This window comes from Macrobrachium nipponense, chromosome 49 (genome assembly GCF_015104395.2).
Source record: "Macrobrachium nipponense isolate FS-2020 chromosome 49, ASM1510439v2, whole genome shotgun sequence".
NCBI classification, from domain to species: Eukaryota; Metazoa; Arthropoda; class Malacostraca; order Decapoda; family Palaemonidae; genus Macrobrachium; species Macrobrachium nipponense.
In genome coordinates this window covers 12,162,207-12,181,994 of record NC_087224.1, presented here as the reverse complement: position 1 = coordinate 12,181,994, position 19,788 = coordinate 12,162,207, and the positions used below count along the sequence as shown (strand labels likewise).

Below are 19,788 nucleotides of genomic sequence, written 5' to 3'. Positions count from 1 at the left end.
GACGCCTTTCTCCTGGACTGGTCAGGGCTAGATGTTTACGCTTTTCCCCCGTTCAAGATACTGGGGGAAGTAGTCAGAAAATTCGTGGCATCCAAAGGAACCAAAATGACTCTGATTGCTCCGTATTGGTCATCTCAGATTTGGTTCACAGAGGTGATGGAGTGGACAGTGGACTTCCCCAGATCTCTTCCAAACAGAATAGATCTGCTCAAACACCCCACTTCCGAGAGGTACTATCAAAACCTTCCCGCTCTTGCTCTGACTGCCTTTCGACTATCGAAAGACTTGTCAGAGCGAGAGGGTTTTCTCGCCAGGCAGCAAGCGCAATTGCTAGAGCCCGCAGATCATCTACTAGGCGAGTGTACCAATCGAAGTGGGAGGTTTTCAGAAGCTGGTGCAGGTCGAAGAAGCTGTGCCTGTCCTCTTCCAGTACCTCTGTGACCGAAATTGCGGATTTCCTTCTGTTTCTTAGAGAAAAGTCGCATCTCTCTGTACCGACTATTAAGGGGTACAGGAGTATGCTTTCAGCAGTCTTTAGAAACAAGGGATTAGATCTAACGAATGATAAGGATTTGCACGACCTCATTCGTTCCTTCGAAACATCAAAGTCACTTGAACCTAAGGTTCCAAGCTGGAACTTAGATGTGGTTCTTAAATTTCTATCCTCCGAAGAATTCGAACCACCACACACTGCTTCATTTCGTAATATCACTAGAAAGTGTTTGTTTCTGATGTCTCTTGCAACGGCAAAGAGTCAGTGAGTTGCACGCCCTTGAATCACGAGTCGGCTTCAAAGGAGACTGCAATTTGTTCATTCCAGTCTCTCTTTCTTGCCAAAAATGAAAAACCCACCCTTCAAATCCTGGCCCAGGAGCTTCGAGGTAAAAGGACTTTCTAGTTTGGTGGGCAGAGAGGCAGAAAGATCCCTTTGCCCAGTTAGAGCTCTTAAATTCTATCTGGACAGGAAGAAGCAGTTGGGGGGTTCGCAAAAAGGTCTTTGGTGCTCAGTAAAAGACCCCAAGAGAGCAATGTCCAAGAACTCTTAGCCTTCTTTGTTAGAAGTGTTATTACGGAAGCTCATAAGAATTGTCCAGATGATTCTTTTAATCTTTTAAGAGTGAGAGCCCACGAAGTTAGGGCAATCGCAACCTCTGTTGCGTTCCAAAGAAATATGTCACTTAAAAACATTTTGGATGCAACTTATTGGAGATGCAACTCTGTGTTTGCATCTCATTATTTAAAAGATGTGCGAGTTTACGTATGAGAAATGTTTTTCTCTAGGTCCGTTTGTGTCAGCACAGACGGTTCTGGGTAAGGGAGCTAGCACCGATCCTTAATAATGTATGTAACCCTCTTGTTGGATGTGTTCTTGAGTTTCCTGTGCATGTAAGTGTCAGGTGTCGCACAGGCGACCTTCACTTCTCTTCACTAGGAGATCAAGTGACAGCTGACTTTTAGAGGGGTACAAAAATTTTTTTTTTTGTATTATTGTATGTGTGGTTATTGAGTTTGTGGTTGTTTGCTAAGAGTTTGGGGATAGCTCTTGGCAATCTTAGAACTAACACGGGTGTTAGGTTCGGGTGATCGGGATCGGTTGTGTGCTCCTTAAATAAAGGCGTGTTGTCATATAAGCGGATGTGCTCCCATTGACAAATGCCAGTTAGGTTTCTGTCTAGTAAGTGGATGATACCCCATCGACAGATCCACAAGAACTCTTGGCCACAGATCACTATCTCGCTAAGGCTCTTGAGGTGAAGCAGACTCCTAGACAGCAGTCACGAAGTCTTCCACCTGATAAGGTAGGAACCAAGGTCTATAAATACCTACAACATATGTTGTTTACCTGTCTAGTCAGTAGTTAGCTGTCTCTTGCCCTCCACCAAAGGGTGTCAATCAGCTATGTATATATCTGACAGGTAAGTTGAATGTATGAAAATGATATTGTTATGATACAATAAAGTTTCATACATACTTACCTGGCAGATATATACAATTGAAGACCCACCCAGCCTCCCCGCAGGAGACAGTTGGAAGAGAGAATCTGATTAGAAAACGGGAATGGTTCCTAGTCCTGCCACCCAGAGCAGGGCGGTAGATCACCTGACCTACCTGTAGCGAGTGCCGCGAAATTTGAATTTCTGTCGGGGACGACGGAGTCGATAGCTATGTATATATCTGCCAGGTAAGTATGTATGAAACTTTATTGTATCATAACAATATCATATTGCAAGTACCATTGATATAATAATGATAGGATCCATTACTAGCCTTATGGAGATAACATTAACGACTGAAGTATCCAGGAGCATTCATCTCCATTCGAAGCAGCCAATGCATGAATAAAATAAGTTTTGTGTTCTTTGGAAATTTACAAAATAAAAGATTACTGTATTTCATAATAAATATGTTGTTCTTCCTCCTCCTTCAGTTACCACTCACTTCTAGTCTGCTTAGTCAAATTCAGTTCCCAGCTAAAGTACTACAGTAACTGGATTTGGGTATACAGTAATACCTCAATCTAACACAATTCGAGTTACACAAATTCACAGTGGCGCGAACTTTTCATTCATAGTAAAGGTTGTGCTTGTTCATATGACATCTGTAGTAGTTGTAAGTGGTACAGTATAACCAAAATCACAAAGAAGTGTGTACTTAATTTTGTTGTGCTACAATATTTGTTTTGATGCTCTATTTCAGAACAGCCCTATTCATTGTTGTCATGCGACTGTCGAAGTAAAAGCACAGGAAAATTGGCTGTGGAGCTGGGTCCTGTGTGGTGTGATGAGCTGTTTGACTCCTTATTTTGTCAAGCCATGCTTAAACATGCCAACAAATTTCAGCTTCCCCATAAGGTCATTACTTTATTGCAGGTGAGACAATTTAATATAGTTATGAATTTTTCTTACGAACATATACTTTGTTTTAGATCTACGTATTTCTGCTATATTAGTTTTTGAACTATATATATTTTCTTAATATAATACCTCTATTTCGTACAACCCACATATCACATTACCCAAAAATGTATTGTTATCTTTCATATATTTTTAGAAACAGTAGATTTTAAGAATTGAGATATGTCTCATCCATTCTCATTTTTCTTAATGAACACCCAAACTAAATTTATAGTGTTTTAGACAAGCAAATTCTGTTCTTATCTAATGGTAAATGTGAATGTAGAGAAAAGACTAATGATTCCATGCATGATTAGGCAATATGTAGTGGAAAGGCAGAAAGATGCTCAAAGTTATCACATTAGTCTCTAGGACAGTTTTAGCATCTTTGTCATAAAGGCTACTCAGAGTTCAGTAACATCTGTCAGTAATGATACATAAGCATCTTAAACTAACCAAGGTAACAGATTTTATCTTTGGTATAGACCAGCAGGTAAAATTCTGTTGGTAAAGGCAGAAATAAAGTGATCTCGGATTGTGTGAAAAAAATCCACAATTTTATGGTAAAGGAAGCTATTGCCTAAGTAAACCAGAGATTTTTTTATGAATTTGAGAAAACTTGTTTAGAAAAAATAAGAAAAGTTTAATTTATTGGAGCTTCTCCAAGATTGTTGTAGTTGAGTGGATGCTTGCATGGTTGTGTTGTTTGCCATGTTGATTACTAGGTATTGAAAATTGTTGATCATAGCAATTGTCTGATGGTTTGTGAAGTAATTTTGTGGTCTTTTGGTGCCTGTGCAGAGGAGGGAACAAAAGTGAGGAGGAGCAGTAGAAAACAATTATCTTGGCAGCTGCAAATCCATCTTGCCAGTGAGTGTGATTGAGGCATTAGGGATGTGTATTTCTGCTGATAGAAGTTCACTCTCAGCGTGGTTTGGAAGTTACATTAAGCCGTTGGTCCCGTTGCTGAATAACCACTGGTTCCATGCAACGTAAAAACACCATACAAACAAACATCTTACCAGTGAAAGAATTTTTTAGAGTAAAAGACTTGTTGTTCTCAAAAGTATTCATTAAATTTGTGGCACTCAAGCTCTGCCTTCTACAACCCACTGTTTGCCTATAGCACCACTTTCGTAAAGTATATCAGTATTGAATCAATCTATTCTGTGCTCTAAATATGCGCTGTGTTGCTGCCATACTTTTTATGGATCCTGTTGTACAATCATGATTATGTTCTTCCAAGCAAACAGAAAGGTGTCCACCTGTTTGCTTGTAGTATTTTCTGTTGCAATTTTTTCGAGAAATTGAATATAGTCGTACAGTCTAGCCTTCTTAACAGTAAGGACATATACTAGAAGTAATACCCCAATTTTGCGCAAGTCAAGTTTCGGAAATTCACAGATGCACAAACTAACTGTCAAACATGAGTTTTTCACAGACACACGAACATTTGTGAATCCTTGAGAAACCCTGCAAAAGTGTTTGTTTAATTTTTTATGTAATATTTTTTTTTTAAGACATAAATTTCAAGCTTTTATCTGTAAATTAGATGACATTAAACAATAAAAATAATGATTCTCTCTCTCTCAAGTTCCTCATTGAACGAGTGGTTTGCGTGCTCGCCTACCGATTTGATAGACCGAGTTTGCACCCTGGTCTGCCAATGTGAAATCTGAGGCATTATTTCTGGTAATTTTAAATTAATTTCTTGACATAATGCTAAGTAGTAACTAATTGGTTTCTAGCCATGTAAAAATATCTAATCCTTCAGGCCAGCCCTTGGAGAGCTGTTAATCAGTTCGGTGATCTGGTTAAAATAAGATATTCTTAGTCTCTATCTCTCTATCTCTCTCTCTTTTACTGAGATGAGAGAATTTTTATGGTACATGTATATTTTTGATTATGGGACTTACCCAATATGTAATTGTATAACTAAGAGTTTCACTGGCCCGGGTTAAATTCCAAAATTTGTAGGTCACGCTGATTTTCTGTTTTGTTGTGACTAGGTAACAATGACCCCACCCACTTTCGGGGAAAGAGAGGAACCACTTGGCAAAGAGCTCAGTTTATTTCTGCCTGCTGATGGGTACAGACTGGTTGTCAGCTGCAGTTAATTCTGAAATTCTTGACTTTTCCTTTCGCTTATCAGCATTTGATGAAGTATTATTTGCATTGTGTGTTGGCCAATTTGGAGCTATATATTTAGATTTATGTTCTTGTTACTTAAAGAACTAGATAGTTTTTTACGTGGATTACAGACTTGTCTTTCTACTCACAACATGTCGTACTCAAGTGTTGCTAACATTAGGAATTGTGCAAATGGTTGTAAGACTAGATTGACTAAAGTGTCTTACGATTCACATACTTTGGGTTCGTCTTCTTGTGGACAAGTATGTCCTGTATATTTAAGATATAATGAGTGTGTAGAATGGGATGAGAGAACATGGAAGAACTTAGAATCTCATTTAAGAAAATTGGATAGAGATAGTAAGAGAGAGGCTATAGCTAGAGCTAGTTCAAAATCAGCTAGTCAGGGATCATTGGATTGAAATGTTCCTGTTATTTCTCTAGTCCCAGTTCCCAGTTCTCTTGTTTTACCACCTTCTTAAGTTTCAGGCTCTCATACCCTATCACCTGTCCAGAAGAAAAGCTTGAAAAAAAGCTTTCCACTGTTGGTTCAGACAATGGAGGAGTTTGGTTCATCAGTGAAAATCATGATGGACTAGGCAAAAAGTGACAGTTCAGGGTTAGTGGAAGAAGTAGCTTTTTCTCCCTTCAACTCTCCTAGGTAAAGGTCACTGGCATACTCCTCAGTACATGGGACGAGTCAAACTTGTAGCCCAAGGGAGGTTGATGGGATCTGCCCACGAGCCGTCGCCCCCTCAGTTCAACCTGTTGTAGTATCCCAGCTCTCTATGGAAGGGCATAAGTTGTCCAGTTCCGAAGACTCCTTTCCTTGTTGTCGTCAGTGGCGCACTAGCAGTAAATCTTGTCCTCTCAAGAGGGCCTCCATGGATGTAGCGGCACCTCCTGTGGTTCTTGTGAAGAGGTCTAGAGTACTGTGCCCATCTTGCAGCCATTGGGACAGTCTGGAGCAATTTTCTTCTGATTGCATCTCAGAAGGGGGTGCTCCCCCAGCGCCAGCAACTTTCAAGGTGCCCGCACTGTCGGAAACGGTCAAGTGCCCATTGGCACCAGAACCCTCTACTACTATCAACAAGCCCCAGGTAGTGCCCACTTGTGGGGAGTCACAGCAAGGCGCAGTGGTGCCCGAGTACCCATCGGCTGCTTCTCCTCCGGTAGCTCCCACCATTTCAACCGATGTGGACCCTATTCAGCTGAAACTGGATAGCATATTGGCTTTACTTATTAATGTTCCCTCGACACCTCAAGTGCCCGCTTTGACTCAAGCGCCAGTAGTGGCTAGGACATTTCAAGCACCCTTAGGCGCAGTGCTTCCTCGGACGCCCATTGTAGCTCCGACTCCCCATGCTCCTCTGGTTGCAGATACGGATCAGGCTGCCTTTTCAGCATATGTTGCCTTAATGAAGTTCCTTTTGGCTTCTTATCCTGCCTTCTTTTTGCCTACAACTCCCTCATCACCCACATCATCTTTAGTGCTGGATATGCCTTCTTAACCCTCTTACGCCGAAGCCCTAAAAATCAAAACCTCTCCCGTATGCCGGGGCCGGTTTAGAGTGAGCGCGGAAGCGGAAAAAATAATTTTTTCAAAAAATCACCGCGCTTAGTTTTGAAGATTAAGAGTTCATTTTTGGCTCATTTTTTTGTTATTGCCTGAAGTTTAGTATGCAACCATCAGAAATGAAAAATAATATCATTATCATATGTAAATACTAATGCGATACTATATGGTAGCGAAAAAAAAATAATTCATACATAATTGTATTCAAATCACGCTGTGCAAAAAATGGTCAAAGCTAACGAGTTACTTTTTTTCGTTGTATTGTACACTAAATTGCAATCATTTTGATATATAATACATTGTAAAACAATAAAAGCAACACCGGAAAAATATTATCACAAAATGATGTACGAATTCGTAACGCGCGGACGTAAAAAAATGTTATTTTCAAAAATTTACCGTAAATCTTAATATTGTTCAAGAGACTTCCAATTTATTTCAAAATGAAGACAAATGATTGAATATTACGATACTGTAAGAGTTTTAGATTAGAATTGCAGATTTCTACCATTTCGGATGAGTCAAATTTGACTGAATGTCGAAATTTTTATATAAATATTTTTTATATGCTCATATTTCGGAGATGGGAAAAGCTACAACCTTCAATTTTTTTTATTGTATTCTTCATGAATTTGCGCAGTTTTTGATATATGAAACTCTATAAAACGGCTAATATGAAAAGGAGCAAATATTAGGATAATGCGATGTACGCATTTCGGAGACTTGCGGCCGCGAATCTGCGCTCGGAGGGAAGTTAAATATATTTTTCAAAAATTCACCATAAATCTAAATATTGTTCTAGAGACTTCAAATTTGTTTCAAAATGAAGATAAATGACTGAATATTACTAGGCCGTAAGAGTTTTAGCTTACAATTGCGTTTTTCAACTATTTCGGTAGAGTCAAATTTGACCGAACGTGGTTTTTTTCTATTTATCGTGATTTATATGCAAATATTTCGAAAAAAGAGAAAAGCTACAACCTTCAATCATTTTTAGTTGTATTCTACATGAAATTGCACACATTTTCATATATAAAACTTTATGTAACAGCTAATTTTAAATGGTGCAAACATTTCGACAATCGCACAAAAAAATTCTGATTTTTTCGGAAGAGTTACCGCGCGGACGTAAGGAAATTTTTTTTTTTTTTTTTTTTCATAAATTCACCATAAATCAAGATATTGTGCTAGAGACTTCCAAGTCATTGCAAAATGAAGGTAAATGATTGAATATTACTAGAATATAAGAGTTTTAGCTTACAATTGCGTTTTTCGACCATTTCGGTAGAGTCAAAGTTGACCGAAAGTTGAAAATTTTTGCACTTAACGTTATTTATATGAAAATATTTCAAAACTGATAAAAGCTACAACCATGGGTTGTTTTTAGTTGTATTATGCATGAAATTGCGCACATTTCCATATATAAAACTTTATGTAACAGCAAATTTAAAATGGTGCAAACATTAGGACAATCGCACGAAAAAATTTATCGGAAGAGTTACAGCGCAAACGTAAGGAAAAAGTTTTTTCATAAATTCACCATAAATCGAAATATTGTGCTAGAGACGTCCAATTTGTTGCAAAATGAAGGCAAATGATTGAATATTACTATAATATAAGAGTTTTAGCTTACAATTACGTTTCTCAACCATTTCGGTAGAGTCAAAGTTGACCGAAGGTTGAAATTTTGGCACTTATCGTTATTTATATGAAAATATTTCAAAACTGATAAAAGCTACAATCATGAGTATTTTTTGTTGTAGTTTACATGAAATTGTGCACATTTTTATATATAATACTTCATGTAAAAGATAATTTAAAATGGTGCAAAAATTATGTCAAAGTGACGAAATAATTTTTGAGATGTGTCACTGATACTTTTTAGTGCGTTAAGAAAGAAATTCGCGCTTGCGCGCCTACGTAGCAATTGTAAACAAAACAACGCCTTGATCCGTGGACTCCCAGCATCCCCCAAGGCGCGTGATTCAAAAGTTTTCGGCTGGTAGGCCTATAAGTATTTTTCCGCAAATTTTTAAAAAAACTTTTTTGAGTCGACGTATGATACGTCCATTCGGCATACGGGAGACATTTTGAATCGACGTTTAATACGTCCATTCGGCGTAAGAGGGTTAAGTTTCCTCCAGCTTACCGAAACTGGTGCTTTCCTCTTGGCAAAGAAAGCATTCTAGGACATAGAAGCTTGGGTAGCAGAAAAGTGGGATCAAGCAGAATTTCTTTCAGTTTTATTCCCTCTCCCTCTAGGATATTGAGATGAAGGTATCTCTCGTATGTCATTAGAGAGCCGCCTTCCTTGGGAATCTGTTTCTTCCCAAGGAGACATTCTGCTTTCTTGTTGGCCAAAATTTAGTTTTTGGCCTCAGAACGAGCGCATCTCCTCAAGAATATCTCTTAAGGTGTTTGATGCCATGAACTTTCTTGATTGAGCAATGGGTGCCTTGGCGCTTTTCATCGGACTAGTTAGAAGTGTTATCTTGTGTTTTTGGAAATCACAGACGGCTCACATGAGCTAGCTTCCCTTTATACACTAGGCACTCTAAAGAAGAGGTAGCTCTGGTACTTGTACACCTGTAAGGGAGTTATGGAGGATCAAAGATCGGCATTTTCGTATTCGCCGTTGGATAAAAAGCACCTGTTTCCCCAATCAACAGTCCTTGACATAGCTTCTGAGTTGCAGAAGAAAAGCACTCAGGATCTTCTTGCTCAGTCCACCAAGAGACCAAAGGAGACTCATGCTGTAAGTACAAAGCAGTCTCTTCCTTCGAGGCCGCAGCCCTTTCAGTCCAGACCGAGATCTTTTTCCTGTTTCAGAGGAAGTAGTATTCATTTTGCCTCAAAAGCAGTCAAGATAACCTTTGCTAAAGGTTTCTCTGGCAAATGAGAAGACTGTCCTCTGTGGCCAAGACAGAGCCAGACTTCTTTCATTTTGGGAAGTTTGGCAGAAAAAGGGAATAGAAGCCTGGATAGTGAAGGTTCTATAAGGTGGTTATATCATCCCCTTTGTGAGAATGCCTCCCTTAGTCAACACACTAGTTGTTTGACAGCTTATTCCCAAGAACCAGAGAGGTTTTTGGTGCTTGCAGAAGAACTTGTCTCTTTTAATAAAGGGGCCAATAGAGCCAGTGCAGGACCTTCATTCTCTAGGGTTTTACAACCGTCTGTTTGTGGTCCCCAAGTCATCAGGGGGTTGGAGGCCCATCTTGGATGTCAGCACTCTCATCATCTTTTCTTGAAGACAAAATTCAAAATAGAAACAAACCAGTCAGTCCTGTTGTCTATCTGCCCAAGATTGGAAATTAGACCTATAGGATATGTATCTCCATGTTCCTATTTATCCCATTTCAAAGAAGTACCTCAGGTTTGTGTTAAGGGAAAGACTTGTCAATTTCAGGCTTTTTGCTTCAGTCTTATGACAGGTCCTCAGGTTTTCACCAGTGATGGCTCCTATTGCAAAGTGGCTTCACCTACAGAGAGATAAGAGTCTCCCTGTATTTGGGTGATTGGCTTCTCAGAGCCCATTCGGAGAGTCAGCGCACGGAGGACCTCAGGAAAACCCTTGTTAGTACAAGAATTAGGAATTCTAGTAAACCACCATAAGTCCCAATTGATCCCCCCTAAGAGGATTCAATATTTGGGGATAGCAATAATGTCTCGAGATTTTCGGGTTTTTCCAACACCGAAAAGAATAGAATCTTGCCTAAAGAAGGTGCAGTAAATTCTTTCTCTAGAAGAATGCTCAGCCAATACTTGGATGAGCCTCCTCGGTTTTCTATCGTCATTGGGATAATTCGTATATCTGGGTAGACTTCATCTTAGATCTGTCAAGTCTTTTTCAAAGCAAGCTGGAAGAGGAAAGTTCTTCCAGACTCATATATGTTTCCAGTGATGAGAAAGATAAAGGAGGACCTTCTCTGGTGGAACTCAAAGGAGAGATTCTTACAAGGAAAGTCTTTTTCCGTTGAGCGCTGACCTGAACTTCTCAGATGCATTGGATCTGGGATGGGGTGCTCTTAGAGAAAAGCAAGACATCAGGGATATGGTCCCCAGAACAAAGTTCTTTTCTCATAAATGTGAGAGAACTAAAGGCTGTGCATTTAGACCTTCAGTCCTTCTCTCAAGAGGTAAAGAACATGAAATTGTAGTCCACTTGGACAGCATGACAGCACTCTTCTTAACATAATGAAGCAAGGAGGGACTGTCTTTCTCCCTGTATGAGGCAGCGAGAGATCTTCTCTTATGGGCAGACTAGAACGATACCAGAATAATTACCAGGTTCGTCCAAGGAAGAATCAATGTTTTAGCAGATGAGCTAAGCCGTTAGGGACAAGTCTTCTAGACATAATGGATTGTGGATCCAATGGTCTGCTTAGATCTGTGGAAGATTTGGGGAAAATCAATGATAGACCTATTCGCCACGTCTCAGAACCATTGTCTTCCTCTGTGTTGTTCACCAGTACCAGATCCCAAGCCTGGTCAGTAGATGCCTTTCTCCTGGACTGGTCGAACAAGTATCTGTATGCCTTTCCCCCCATTCAGTTTGATAAGACAGGTGTTAAATAAGTTTTTGTCTCACCAGAATGTCTCTCAAATTCTGATAGCACCTTTCTAGCTGTTGAAGGAATGGTTTCCTGATGTCATCGACCACCAAGTGGATCTCCTGAAGGTGCTTCCTCAAAAGAGCTGCTCATACAATCACACTTCTAGAGGTTCCACCAAGGTCTGTCGTCTCTGGCCCTGACAGGCTTCAAACTGTCAAAAAACACCTTAGAAAGAAAGGATTTTCTAAAGTGGCTGCAGAAGCAGTCGCTAAATGCAGAATGTAATCCTCTAATAATGTATATCATAATAAGTGGAGGAACTTCAGAGAGTGGTGCAGGAGCACCAATGTCTCCTCTTCTCAGAACTCTGTGACCCAAATATTATTGCAGTTAAGATCAGCGAGGAGACTCAACATCCACCATGAAGGGCTATAGAGCCATGTTGGGTTCAGTTTTTTGTCCTAGAGGATTGGGCTTGTCTTCCAATCCAGACGTCTTAGATCTTATTAAGTCTCTGGAGACCTCTAAAGGCGCTGTCACACTAGCAAAATTTCCGTCGACTTTTTCTGAGTTTGTCATCGACTTTCCAAAGAAGTCGACGTCATTCCGTACTCTGGTTGTCACACGTTTTCTTCATACCATGGTTGTCATTAAAACATAAACAAACCATCTGAGCTGTGACTTCCCGGAATGATAAAACAACTATGCTTTATAACACAAAGCAACTAGTGGGTCGTGCTTGCATGTGTTTAATGATGCTGCATAGAATTTAAAAAAAAAAGTCTTAGGGTTCGGTCCTGGTTAAAAAGATGTGAAAACTTTTATCTAGAAAAAATAAGCTAGGGCTGGCCTAGACAGGCTATTCGTAACCTTGTTTACACAACCACTGTCAGACTGTATTATAAATTAAGCTAGAGAAACATTGCAAAAATTTTGAAGATTTTTGTTTATATTATTTGCTAATGCAAAAATAAAAAAAAAACAATGAGAGCAGACCTAGGCTATATAACAATCTGATTTTCACGATATAGCATGCTTATCTGTATTAAGATCAGTAATCAGGAAAGTTTTCCCTGAGTCGCATGGTGATCTCTTGGTCATTTTTTCATTTAAGACCCTTTTTCATAAAACTATCATGCTTATGGTCCCATAAGCATCGTCTCTCCCCGATATCTTTGACCAAAAACTGTTCTGCCAATCTTGTCCACTGTACCAAGAACCCCATGTAGCATCTGATGACTTGAAAAGCGAGCTCTCCGAGATATAAACAAACAATAAAGTCGACGGTAGCGATGGGTTGAATTCGATCGCTAAGGGCTGAAGGGGCACTGCAAAGAACCTTGAGTAATCCCTACAGTTCACTGCGTGAGATGAACTGATTGAATACTGATATACTCTAAAGGAGTAGTGTTGTAGGCAAATGTAGTGTTGTAGAAGCCCCCTATAAAAATGTTGAATAATGTAGAGAGCAGCAAGTCTTTTACTCAACAAGATTCTTTCACCTATATGATGGTTGTCGTAGGTGCCAAAATGAATTTTAGTTTTTCCCATTTCTTCTTCTGCTTTAGTCACCTTACCTTTCCCTGCTCAGAGCATAGAACAACCACCAAGGGGAACAATTTTTTTATATTTAATCATCAATACAAAAACAAACAACTTACCAGGGTACCTTTGGGATGCACTGTAGGCATTACTAAAAATTCTTTGCAGCGTCCTTTCGAACCCTAGCTGCAACTCTTTTCATTCCCTTTCGTTCCTATTTTCTTTCTTCCACCTTCCTATCCACCTTCTCGTAACAATTATTTTATAGTGCTGCTGCAAAGAGTTTTACTCCTGTTACACCTTTCAAAGCTACTCCCTGTCAATTTTCCTTCCAGCGCTTACAGGACCTTAAAGGTCCCTGCGCTTGCCCTTTGGCCTAAACTCTGTATATATTCCATTCCATATATCTCAAACCAAAGTTTATTCTTAAATCGATCCCAGTCCCTTAGTTTGAAAATATTTAACCTAGCGTATCAGTAGACATCTTAGTTTTCCATTGCATTTGCTCTTATTCAGCTCAGAAATGTTTTGTTTCATACAATCAACTTACCTGTCAGATATATACATAGCTAAGACTCCGTCATCCCCGACAGAAATTCAAATTTCGCGCCACTCGCTACAGGTAGGTCAGGTGATCTACCGGCCTGCCCTGGGCGGCAGGACTAGGAACCATCCCCGTTTTCTATCATATTTTCTCTGTCGCCGGTGGTATCAACATTGTTGCTATTACCTCCTGACTTAGATTCTTATTTCATCCTTTGATCATCGTTTATCGGCTTTTTGGTGACGTATCTGGATCGTGTTTTTGGCATTCGCTACTGTGGACTGTTTTTGGAATTGCTTTTATGGATTTTTCTCAGTATGTCTGATTCAAATGTGAGTGTGAGAATGTGTGTGAATGTAGGCTGCAGGGTGAGGATACCGAAAGCTTCGGTTGATCCTCACACTGTATGTCGTAAATGTAGGGGGTTTCAGTGTTCTGCTACTAATACTTGTCATGAATGCGAGGGATTAAATGCAGAAGAGTGGAAGACTTTAACTTCTTATTTGAAGAAGTTAGAGAGGGATAGGGTTAGACGTCTGAAAGGTGTGAGTTCAAGGCCTATTGAGCCTTTTATTGATACTTATTCTAATCCTAATGATTTAGATTCTCCCTATGTGTCTAATTCACAAAGTGTACTTTCGGAATCGGCCTCGGAAATCGCCGATCTGAAAGCTACTATTCGAGACATGAAGTCCAAAATGGCGGACTTACAAGGTAAGGCTAGTGAAAGTGAGCATTACAGTGAAGTGAGTTCTCCCAGTGTTGTGGAGGGGGCGTTTGATCGTCCCTGCGACGCTCCCAGGCCTAGACCTCTTCCAAGCTCCCATGCCCAGAGGAGAAGGAAAGTCGAAAGCCTTAAGGAGGTCGTGGGGAATCCCCAACGGTCAGACGTCCCTTCAGCAAGCTCTGTTTCGTGGCAGGCTGCTCAAGGGCGCTTTAGAAAAAGCGTCCTTCGTGAGTGTTTCTCATCCTCTCCCTCTCCCTCACCTAAACGAGGGTGGAAGGAGTCGGATTTATCGAGGCCTCTGAAACGGCATTTGAAAGAACCCGAAATTGATTCGAGCCCAGAGCGTTTCTCAGATGACGCTCCCTCTTCTATTAAGAAGGCGAAGGTGGCGTCAGCGTCACCCGACGAGGACGCAGAAGAACCCTTTCCTACTTCTCCCCCGATTGATGACGAAAGGCGTCATGCAGTTGACGTGGGAGAAGCTTCAAGGAAGATTATCATGGCAGTACAAGAACAACTGGCCTCTTTGGTGGGAGTTTTAGCGCCTCGTAGGAAGGACGTTGCGCTTCCAATCAAGAAGTATCGTCCTCTCTCCCCTGCTAAGCAAGAAGCGTCATGCAAACGTTAAGCTTCTAAACATATCGCAGAAGCTTCGGGTTCGAGAGCGAGATCGGGAGCTTACGGAAGACACGTAACGCCAGAGAGACGTGAGACGTCTTTTAGGCATGAAGCGTCTTTGAAAGCTGATTGTAGACGCGAAGCTCCAACCAATATTTTGGCGCCAGTTAGGACGCCTTTTGAGAGCGGAGCGTCTTCCAGGCACGAGGCGTCATCCGGACGTCAGCAGCCACGTAAGCGGGAGGCGTCAGCCAGGACGCTTGGCGGACGAGAAGCGTCATCCAAGCGGGAAGCGTCTTCTATTTATGGAGAGAAGCCTGAGCTTTTGGCGCCTTCCAGGGCTATTAAAGTGGGGAAGAGGAAGGAATATCATTCCCTTAGCCCCTCTCCTATTAGGAGTTTGTCTCCTCCAGAGGAAGAACGTACGGAGTTGGGAGCGGAGACTCATTTAGATCCCGAGTTAGAAGTAAACTCGGACGAAGAATATCAAGGAAGAGAAGGACTGTCGAACTATAAAGTTTTGACTGCCTTGCTTCTAGAGGAGTATGGAGACGACTTGACTCCTGCCGCTCCTCCTTCTCCGCGCTCTCTGTTTTCGAGTGCTAAGACGAAGAAGTCTTTGTCTTTTCTCAGAATGAAGCCCGCCATTTCAATGAAGAGGGCTCTTCAGTCCTTAGACTCTTGGATGAAGTCTAAGAAGGACTTAGTCAGAACGGTCTTCTGCATGCCTCCAGCGAGACTAGCTGGTAAAAGAGGCATTTAGTATCAGATGGGAGAGAATATGGGTATTGCTCTTCCGTCTACGTCAGAAGCGGACTTTTCGACCTTAGTTGACGCTTCACGTCGACAAGGTCTGAACTCGGCACGTATTACTTGGGGCATTTCTGAACTGGACCATCTCCTTAAGGGACTTTCATGTATTGGAAGTTTTCAACTTCTTAGATTGGTCCCTTGGGGTGATGTCCAAGAAAGCCCATGATTGTGAAGGAATCGAACCAGAAGTCCTTTTGTGCATATTGTCTTGTATAGACAAAGCGGTGCAGGATGGCTCGTTTGAGATCTCCTCTTTGTTTGGAGCAGGTCTTCTAAAAAAGAGGACGGTATATAGTGCCTTTTTAACCAAGGCAGTCTCCCACGCTCAGAGGGCAGCGCTGCTGTATTCGCCTTTGTCTGACTTTTTGTTCCCTTCTCAGTTGGTGAAGGACATTTCTCGTTCATTAACTGAGAAGGCGACTCAGGACCTTCTGACGCAGTCAGCAAGGAAGAAGAAGCCTGCTTCTACACCTGACAAGAAAGGACCGAGTACATCGGTTCAGCCCTTTCGAGGTGGCCCTACCTCCAGACCTCCCGCAAGAAGGAAGGCTCCTGAGAAGAGAGGTAGGTCTGCCTTTCGTCCCTTTAAAAAGGGAAAGTGATGCTTCTCTCCTCCAAGCACCAGTAGGTGCCAGGCTCCTGGGATTTGTGGAGGCCTGGACACTTATAAACGCAGACGCGTCATCGTTGTCTGTAATAAGGAAGGGATATCGTATCCCTTTCCTGAACACTCCTCCCCTAACGTCAATACCACGGGAACTAACAGCCAAGTACAAGGATCCTGTGCTGAGGGATACTCTTCGATCGATGGTTGAACAAATGTGGGACAAGAGAGCGATAGAACTAGTACTGGATCAAAACTCCCCGGGGTTTTACAATCGCCTTTTTCTGGTTGCGAAGGTCTCGGGAGGCTGGAGACCAGTACTAGACGTCAGCTCTCTGAACAAATTTGTTCGGAAGGAGAAGTTCTCGATGGAGACTTCTGCCTCAGTCCTTGCGTCATTGCGACAAGGAGATTGGATGGTGTCTCTAGATCTCCAGGACGCCTATTTTCACGTCCCGATCCACCCTTCATCGAAGAAGTACCTCCGTTTCATGACGGGGAGAAGGATCTTTCAGTTCAGAGCCTTGTGTTTCGGCCTGTCCACAGCTCCTCAGGTCTTCACAAGCCTGATGAAAAATGTGGCGAGGTTTCTTCACCTCAAAGGAGTAAATATCTCTCTGTATCTGGACGACTGGCTCATCAGGGCCAGATCAGAGAGACAGTGCTTGGAGGACCTGACGTTAACTTTAGATCTGATCAAAGCGTTGGGATTGCTCGTGAACCTCGAGAAGTCGCAGCTGACCCCCAGACAGAACTTAGTCTATCTGGGGATTCAGATGGATTCTCGGGGTTTTCGAGTATTTCCTTCGCAAGAGAGAATCGCAAAAGGTTTGCAGATAGTCTCTCTCTTCTTAAGGAAGGAACAGACGTCGGCGAGGGAATGGTTGAGCCTTCTAGGGACCCTTTCCTCGCTCGAACAGTTCTTCCCGCTAGGAAGACTTCATTTACGTCCGCTTCAATTCTTCCTCAAGAAGTCTTGGAGTTGGAAAACTGGACAACTTTCGGACGCCTTTCCCATTCCAGTGGAGATAAGACCGCACCTGGAATGGTGGTTGCCCCCTCTGAAAGAGAACAAAGGGATCTCTAAGAACCCAGAACCCAGACCTAGTGTTGTACTCCGACGTGTCGGAGAAAGGTTGGGGAGCAACATTAGGCTCGAAGGAGGTGTCAGGCACCTGGGAACCAGCGCAGGTGTCTTGGCACATAAACTGCAAAGAGCTCTTCGCCGTGCATCTGGCTTTGAAGAGTCTAGAACCTCTGGTGTCGAACAAAGTAGTGCAAGTAAACGTGGACAACACCACCGCACTTGCCTTCATTCGAAAACAGGGAGGGACTCACTCCTCGTTCCTTTACGAGCTGACGAGAGACCTTTTGCTTTGGACGTCTCACAGGAACATCTCCCTTCTGACAAGGTTCGTTCAGGGAGTAAAGAATGTGAGGGCGGACAGACTCAGCAGGAGGAACCAGGTCCTTCATACAGAGTGGACCCTACACAAGGAGGTGTGTCAAGATCTCTGGTCGCTGTGGGGGACACCTCATGTGGATCTCTTCGCTACATTCATCTCCAAAAGGCTGGCAGTCTTTTGCTCGGTCGTGGAAGACCCAAGAGCTCTTATGGTAGACGCCTTCCTGCTAGATTGGTCTCGCGTAGACGTCTATGCTTTTCCTCCATTCAAAATCCTGGGACTAGTACTAAAAAAGTTTGTGGCGTCAAAGGAGACGAGGATGACATTGATAGCCCCCTTTTGGCCGGCCCAAGATTGGTTCACGGAGGTGGTAGAGTGGATCGTAGGTCTTTCCCAAGATCCCTACCAAGAAGGATGGATCTTCTCAGACAGCCACACTTCAAGAGGTATCATCAAAACCTCCCCGCTCTCGCTCTGACTGCCTTTCGACTATCGAAAGACTCGTCAGAGCGAGAGGGTTTTCTCGCGAAGTTGCAAGCGCGATCGCGAGAGCACGCAGAACCTCCACTACGAAAGTATATCAGTCGAAGTGGGAGGTTTTTAGAAGGTGGTGTAGAACTAAGAAGTTGTCCTCCTCCACTACCTCTATAGCGGAAATTGCTGATTTCCTTCTATTCCTGAGAGAGCAATCTCATCTACCTGTATCCACAATAAAGGGATACAGAAGTATGCTCTCGGCAGTCTTCAGGAATAGAGGATTAGATCTGGCAGATAATAAAGATCTCCACGATCTCATAAGGTCCTTTGAGACTTCAAAGTCGAAGGAACCGGTCCCTCCGAACTGGAACCTAGATGTGGTTCTCAAGTTTCTTTCATCTGAAAGATTCGAACCTCCTCATCTGGCTTCGTTTCGAGACATCACCAGAAAATGCCTATTCCTATTATCTTTAGCTACGGCAAAGAGAGTTAGTGAATTACATGCTCTGCAGGATAAAGTAGGTTTCAAGGGAGACTCAGCTATTTGCTCGTTTAAGACCCTGTTTTTAGCTAAGAATGAGAATCCCTCGAATCCCTGGCCTAAGTCATTCGAAGTCAAAGGCATATCGAGTCTCGTAGGAAGAGAAGCAGAAAGATCTCTATGCCCTGTAAGAGCTCTAAAGTTCTACATTCAGAGAAAGCATCAGATGGGAGGCTCTAGACAAGGTCTTTGGTGCGCAGTAAAAGACCACAAGACTGATGTCCAAGAATGCTCTGGCATTCTTTGTGAGGAACGTCATTACAGACGCGCATAAGGTCTGTTCTGACGAACAGTTGCGACTGTTGAAAGTTAAAGCTCATGAAGTGAGAGCAGTAGCGACGTCTCTCTCGTTTCATAAGAATATGTCGCTTAAAAACATCATAGATACGACATTTTGGAGATGCAACTCAGTATTTGCATCACATTACTTGAAAGACGTTCGTGTGACATATGAGAAGTGTTTTTCTCTGGGTCCTTTCGTATCGGCGGATACGATTCTGGGTACGGTAGCCGACACCAATCCTTAAAAGTATATACTTTTCTTCTTTTTAGATATGGTCTGGAGTCTCTTCGAACAATGGAGGACTTGGTTTAGCACGGGCGGCCGTCTATGTTGTTCAGTAAGAGAATCTTGTCATATCTAATTAGATGAGTATAATTTTTTTTTAGAAATTATGTATGTGTGCGTAGTGGTTTTTGAGTTACGGTTGTTGTGAAGAGTTCGGGGATAACTCGGAACAATCCTTAGTTCTAACATATGGTTAGGATCAGGTGGTCGGGATTGGTTGTGTGCTCCTTCATAAGGTGTATTGTCATATAAGTGGATCAGCACCCATTGACAAAGTCCTTTCAGGCTCTGCCGAGTAAGCGGATAAGACCCCATCGGCAGACCCACAAGAACTCTTGGCCATAGATCATATATCTCGCTAAAGTTTCTTGAGGTGATGCAGACTACTGGGCAAACACCCACGAAGTCTACCACCTATCAGGTAGGAACCAAGGTTTTATTTATACCTACAACATATGTTGTTTACCTGTCTATTCCATATAGTAGCTGTCTCTTACCTCACCGAAGGTGCCAATCAGCTATGTATATATCTGACAGGTAAGTTGATTGTATGAAAATGATATTGTTATGTTACAATAAAGTTTCATACATACTTACCTGGCAGATATATACAATTAAAGGCCCACCCAGCCTCCCCGCAGGAGACAGGTGGAAGAGAGAAAATATGATAGAAAACGGGGATGGTTCCTAGTCCTGCCGCCCAGGGCAGGCCGGTAGATCACCTGACCTACCTGTAGCGAGTGGCGCGAAATTTGAATTTCTGTCGGGGACGACGGAGTCTTAGCTATGTAT

The 19,788-nt window shown here is 42.2% G+C and overlaps 1 protein-coding gene across 1 annotated transcript in view; it reads left to right on the top strand.

Moving 5' to 3' along the window:
- The window catches only part of LOC135205207 (TRMT1-like protein), an 84,850-nt gene that overhangs the window by 53,228 nt on the left and 11,834 nt on the right, over window positions 1-19,788 (top strand). Inside the window, exon 5 of the mRNA XM_064235570.1 lies at window positions 2,698-2,870. Within this exon, the coding sequence (XP_064091640.1) occupies window positions 2,698-2,870 (173 nt within the window). The remainder of the gene's footprint in view (window positions 1-2,697; window positions 2,871-19,788) is intronic.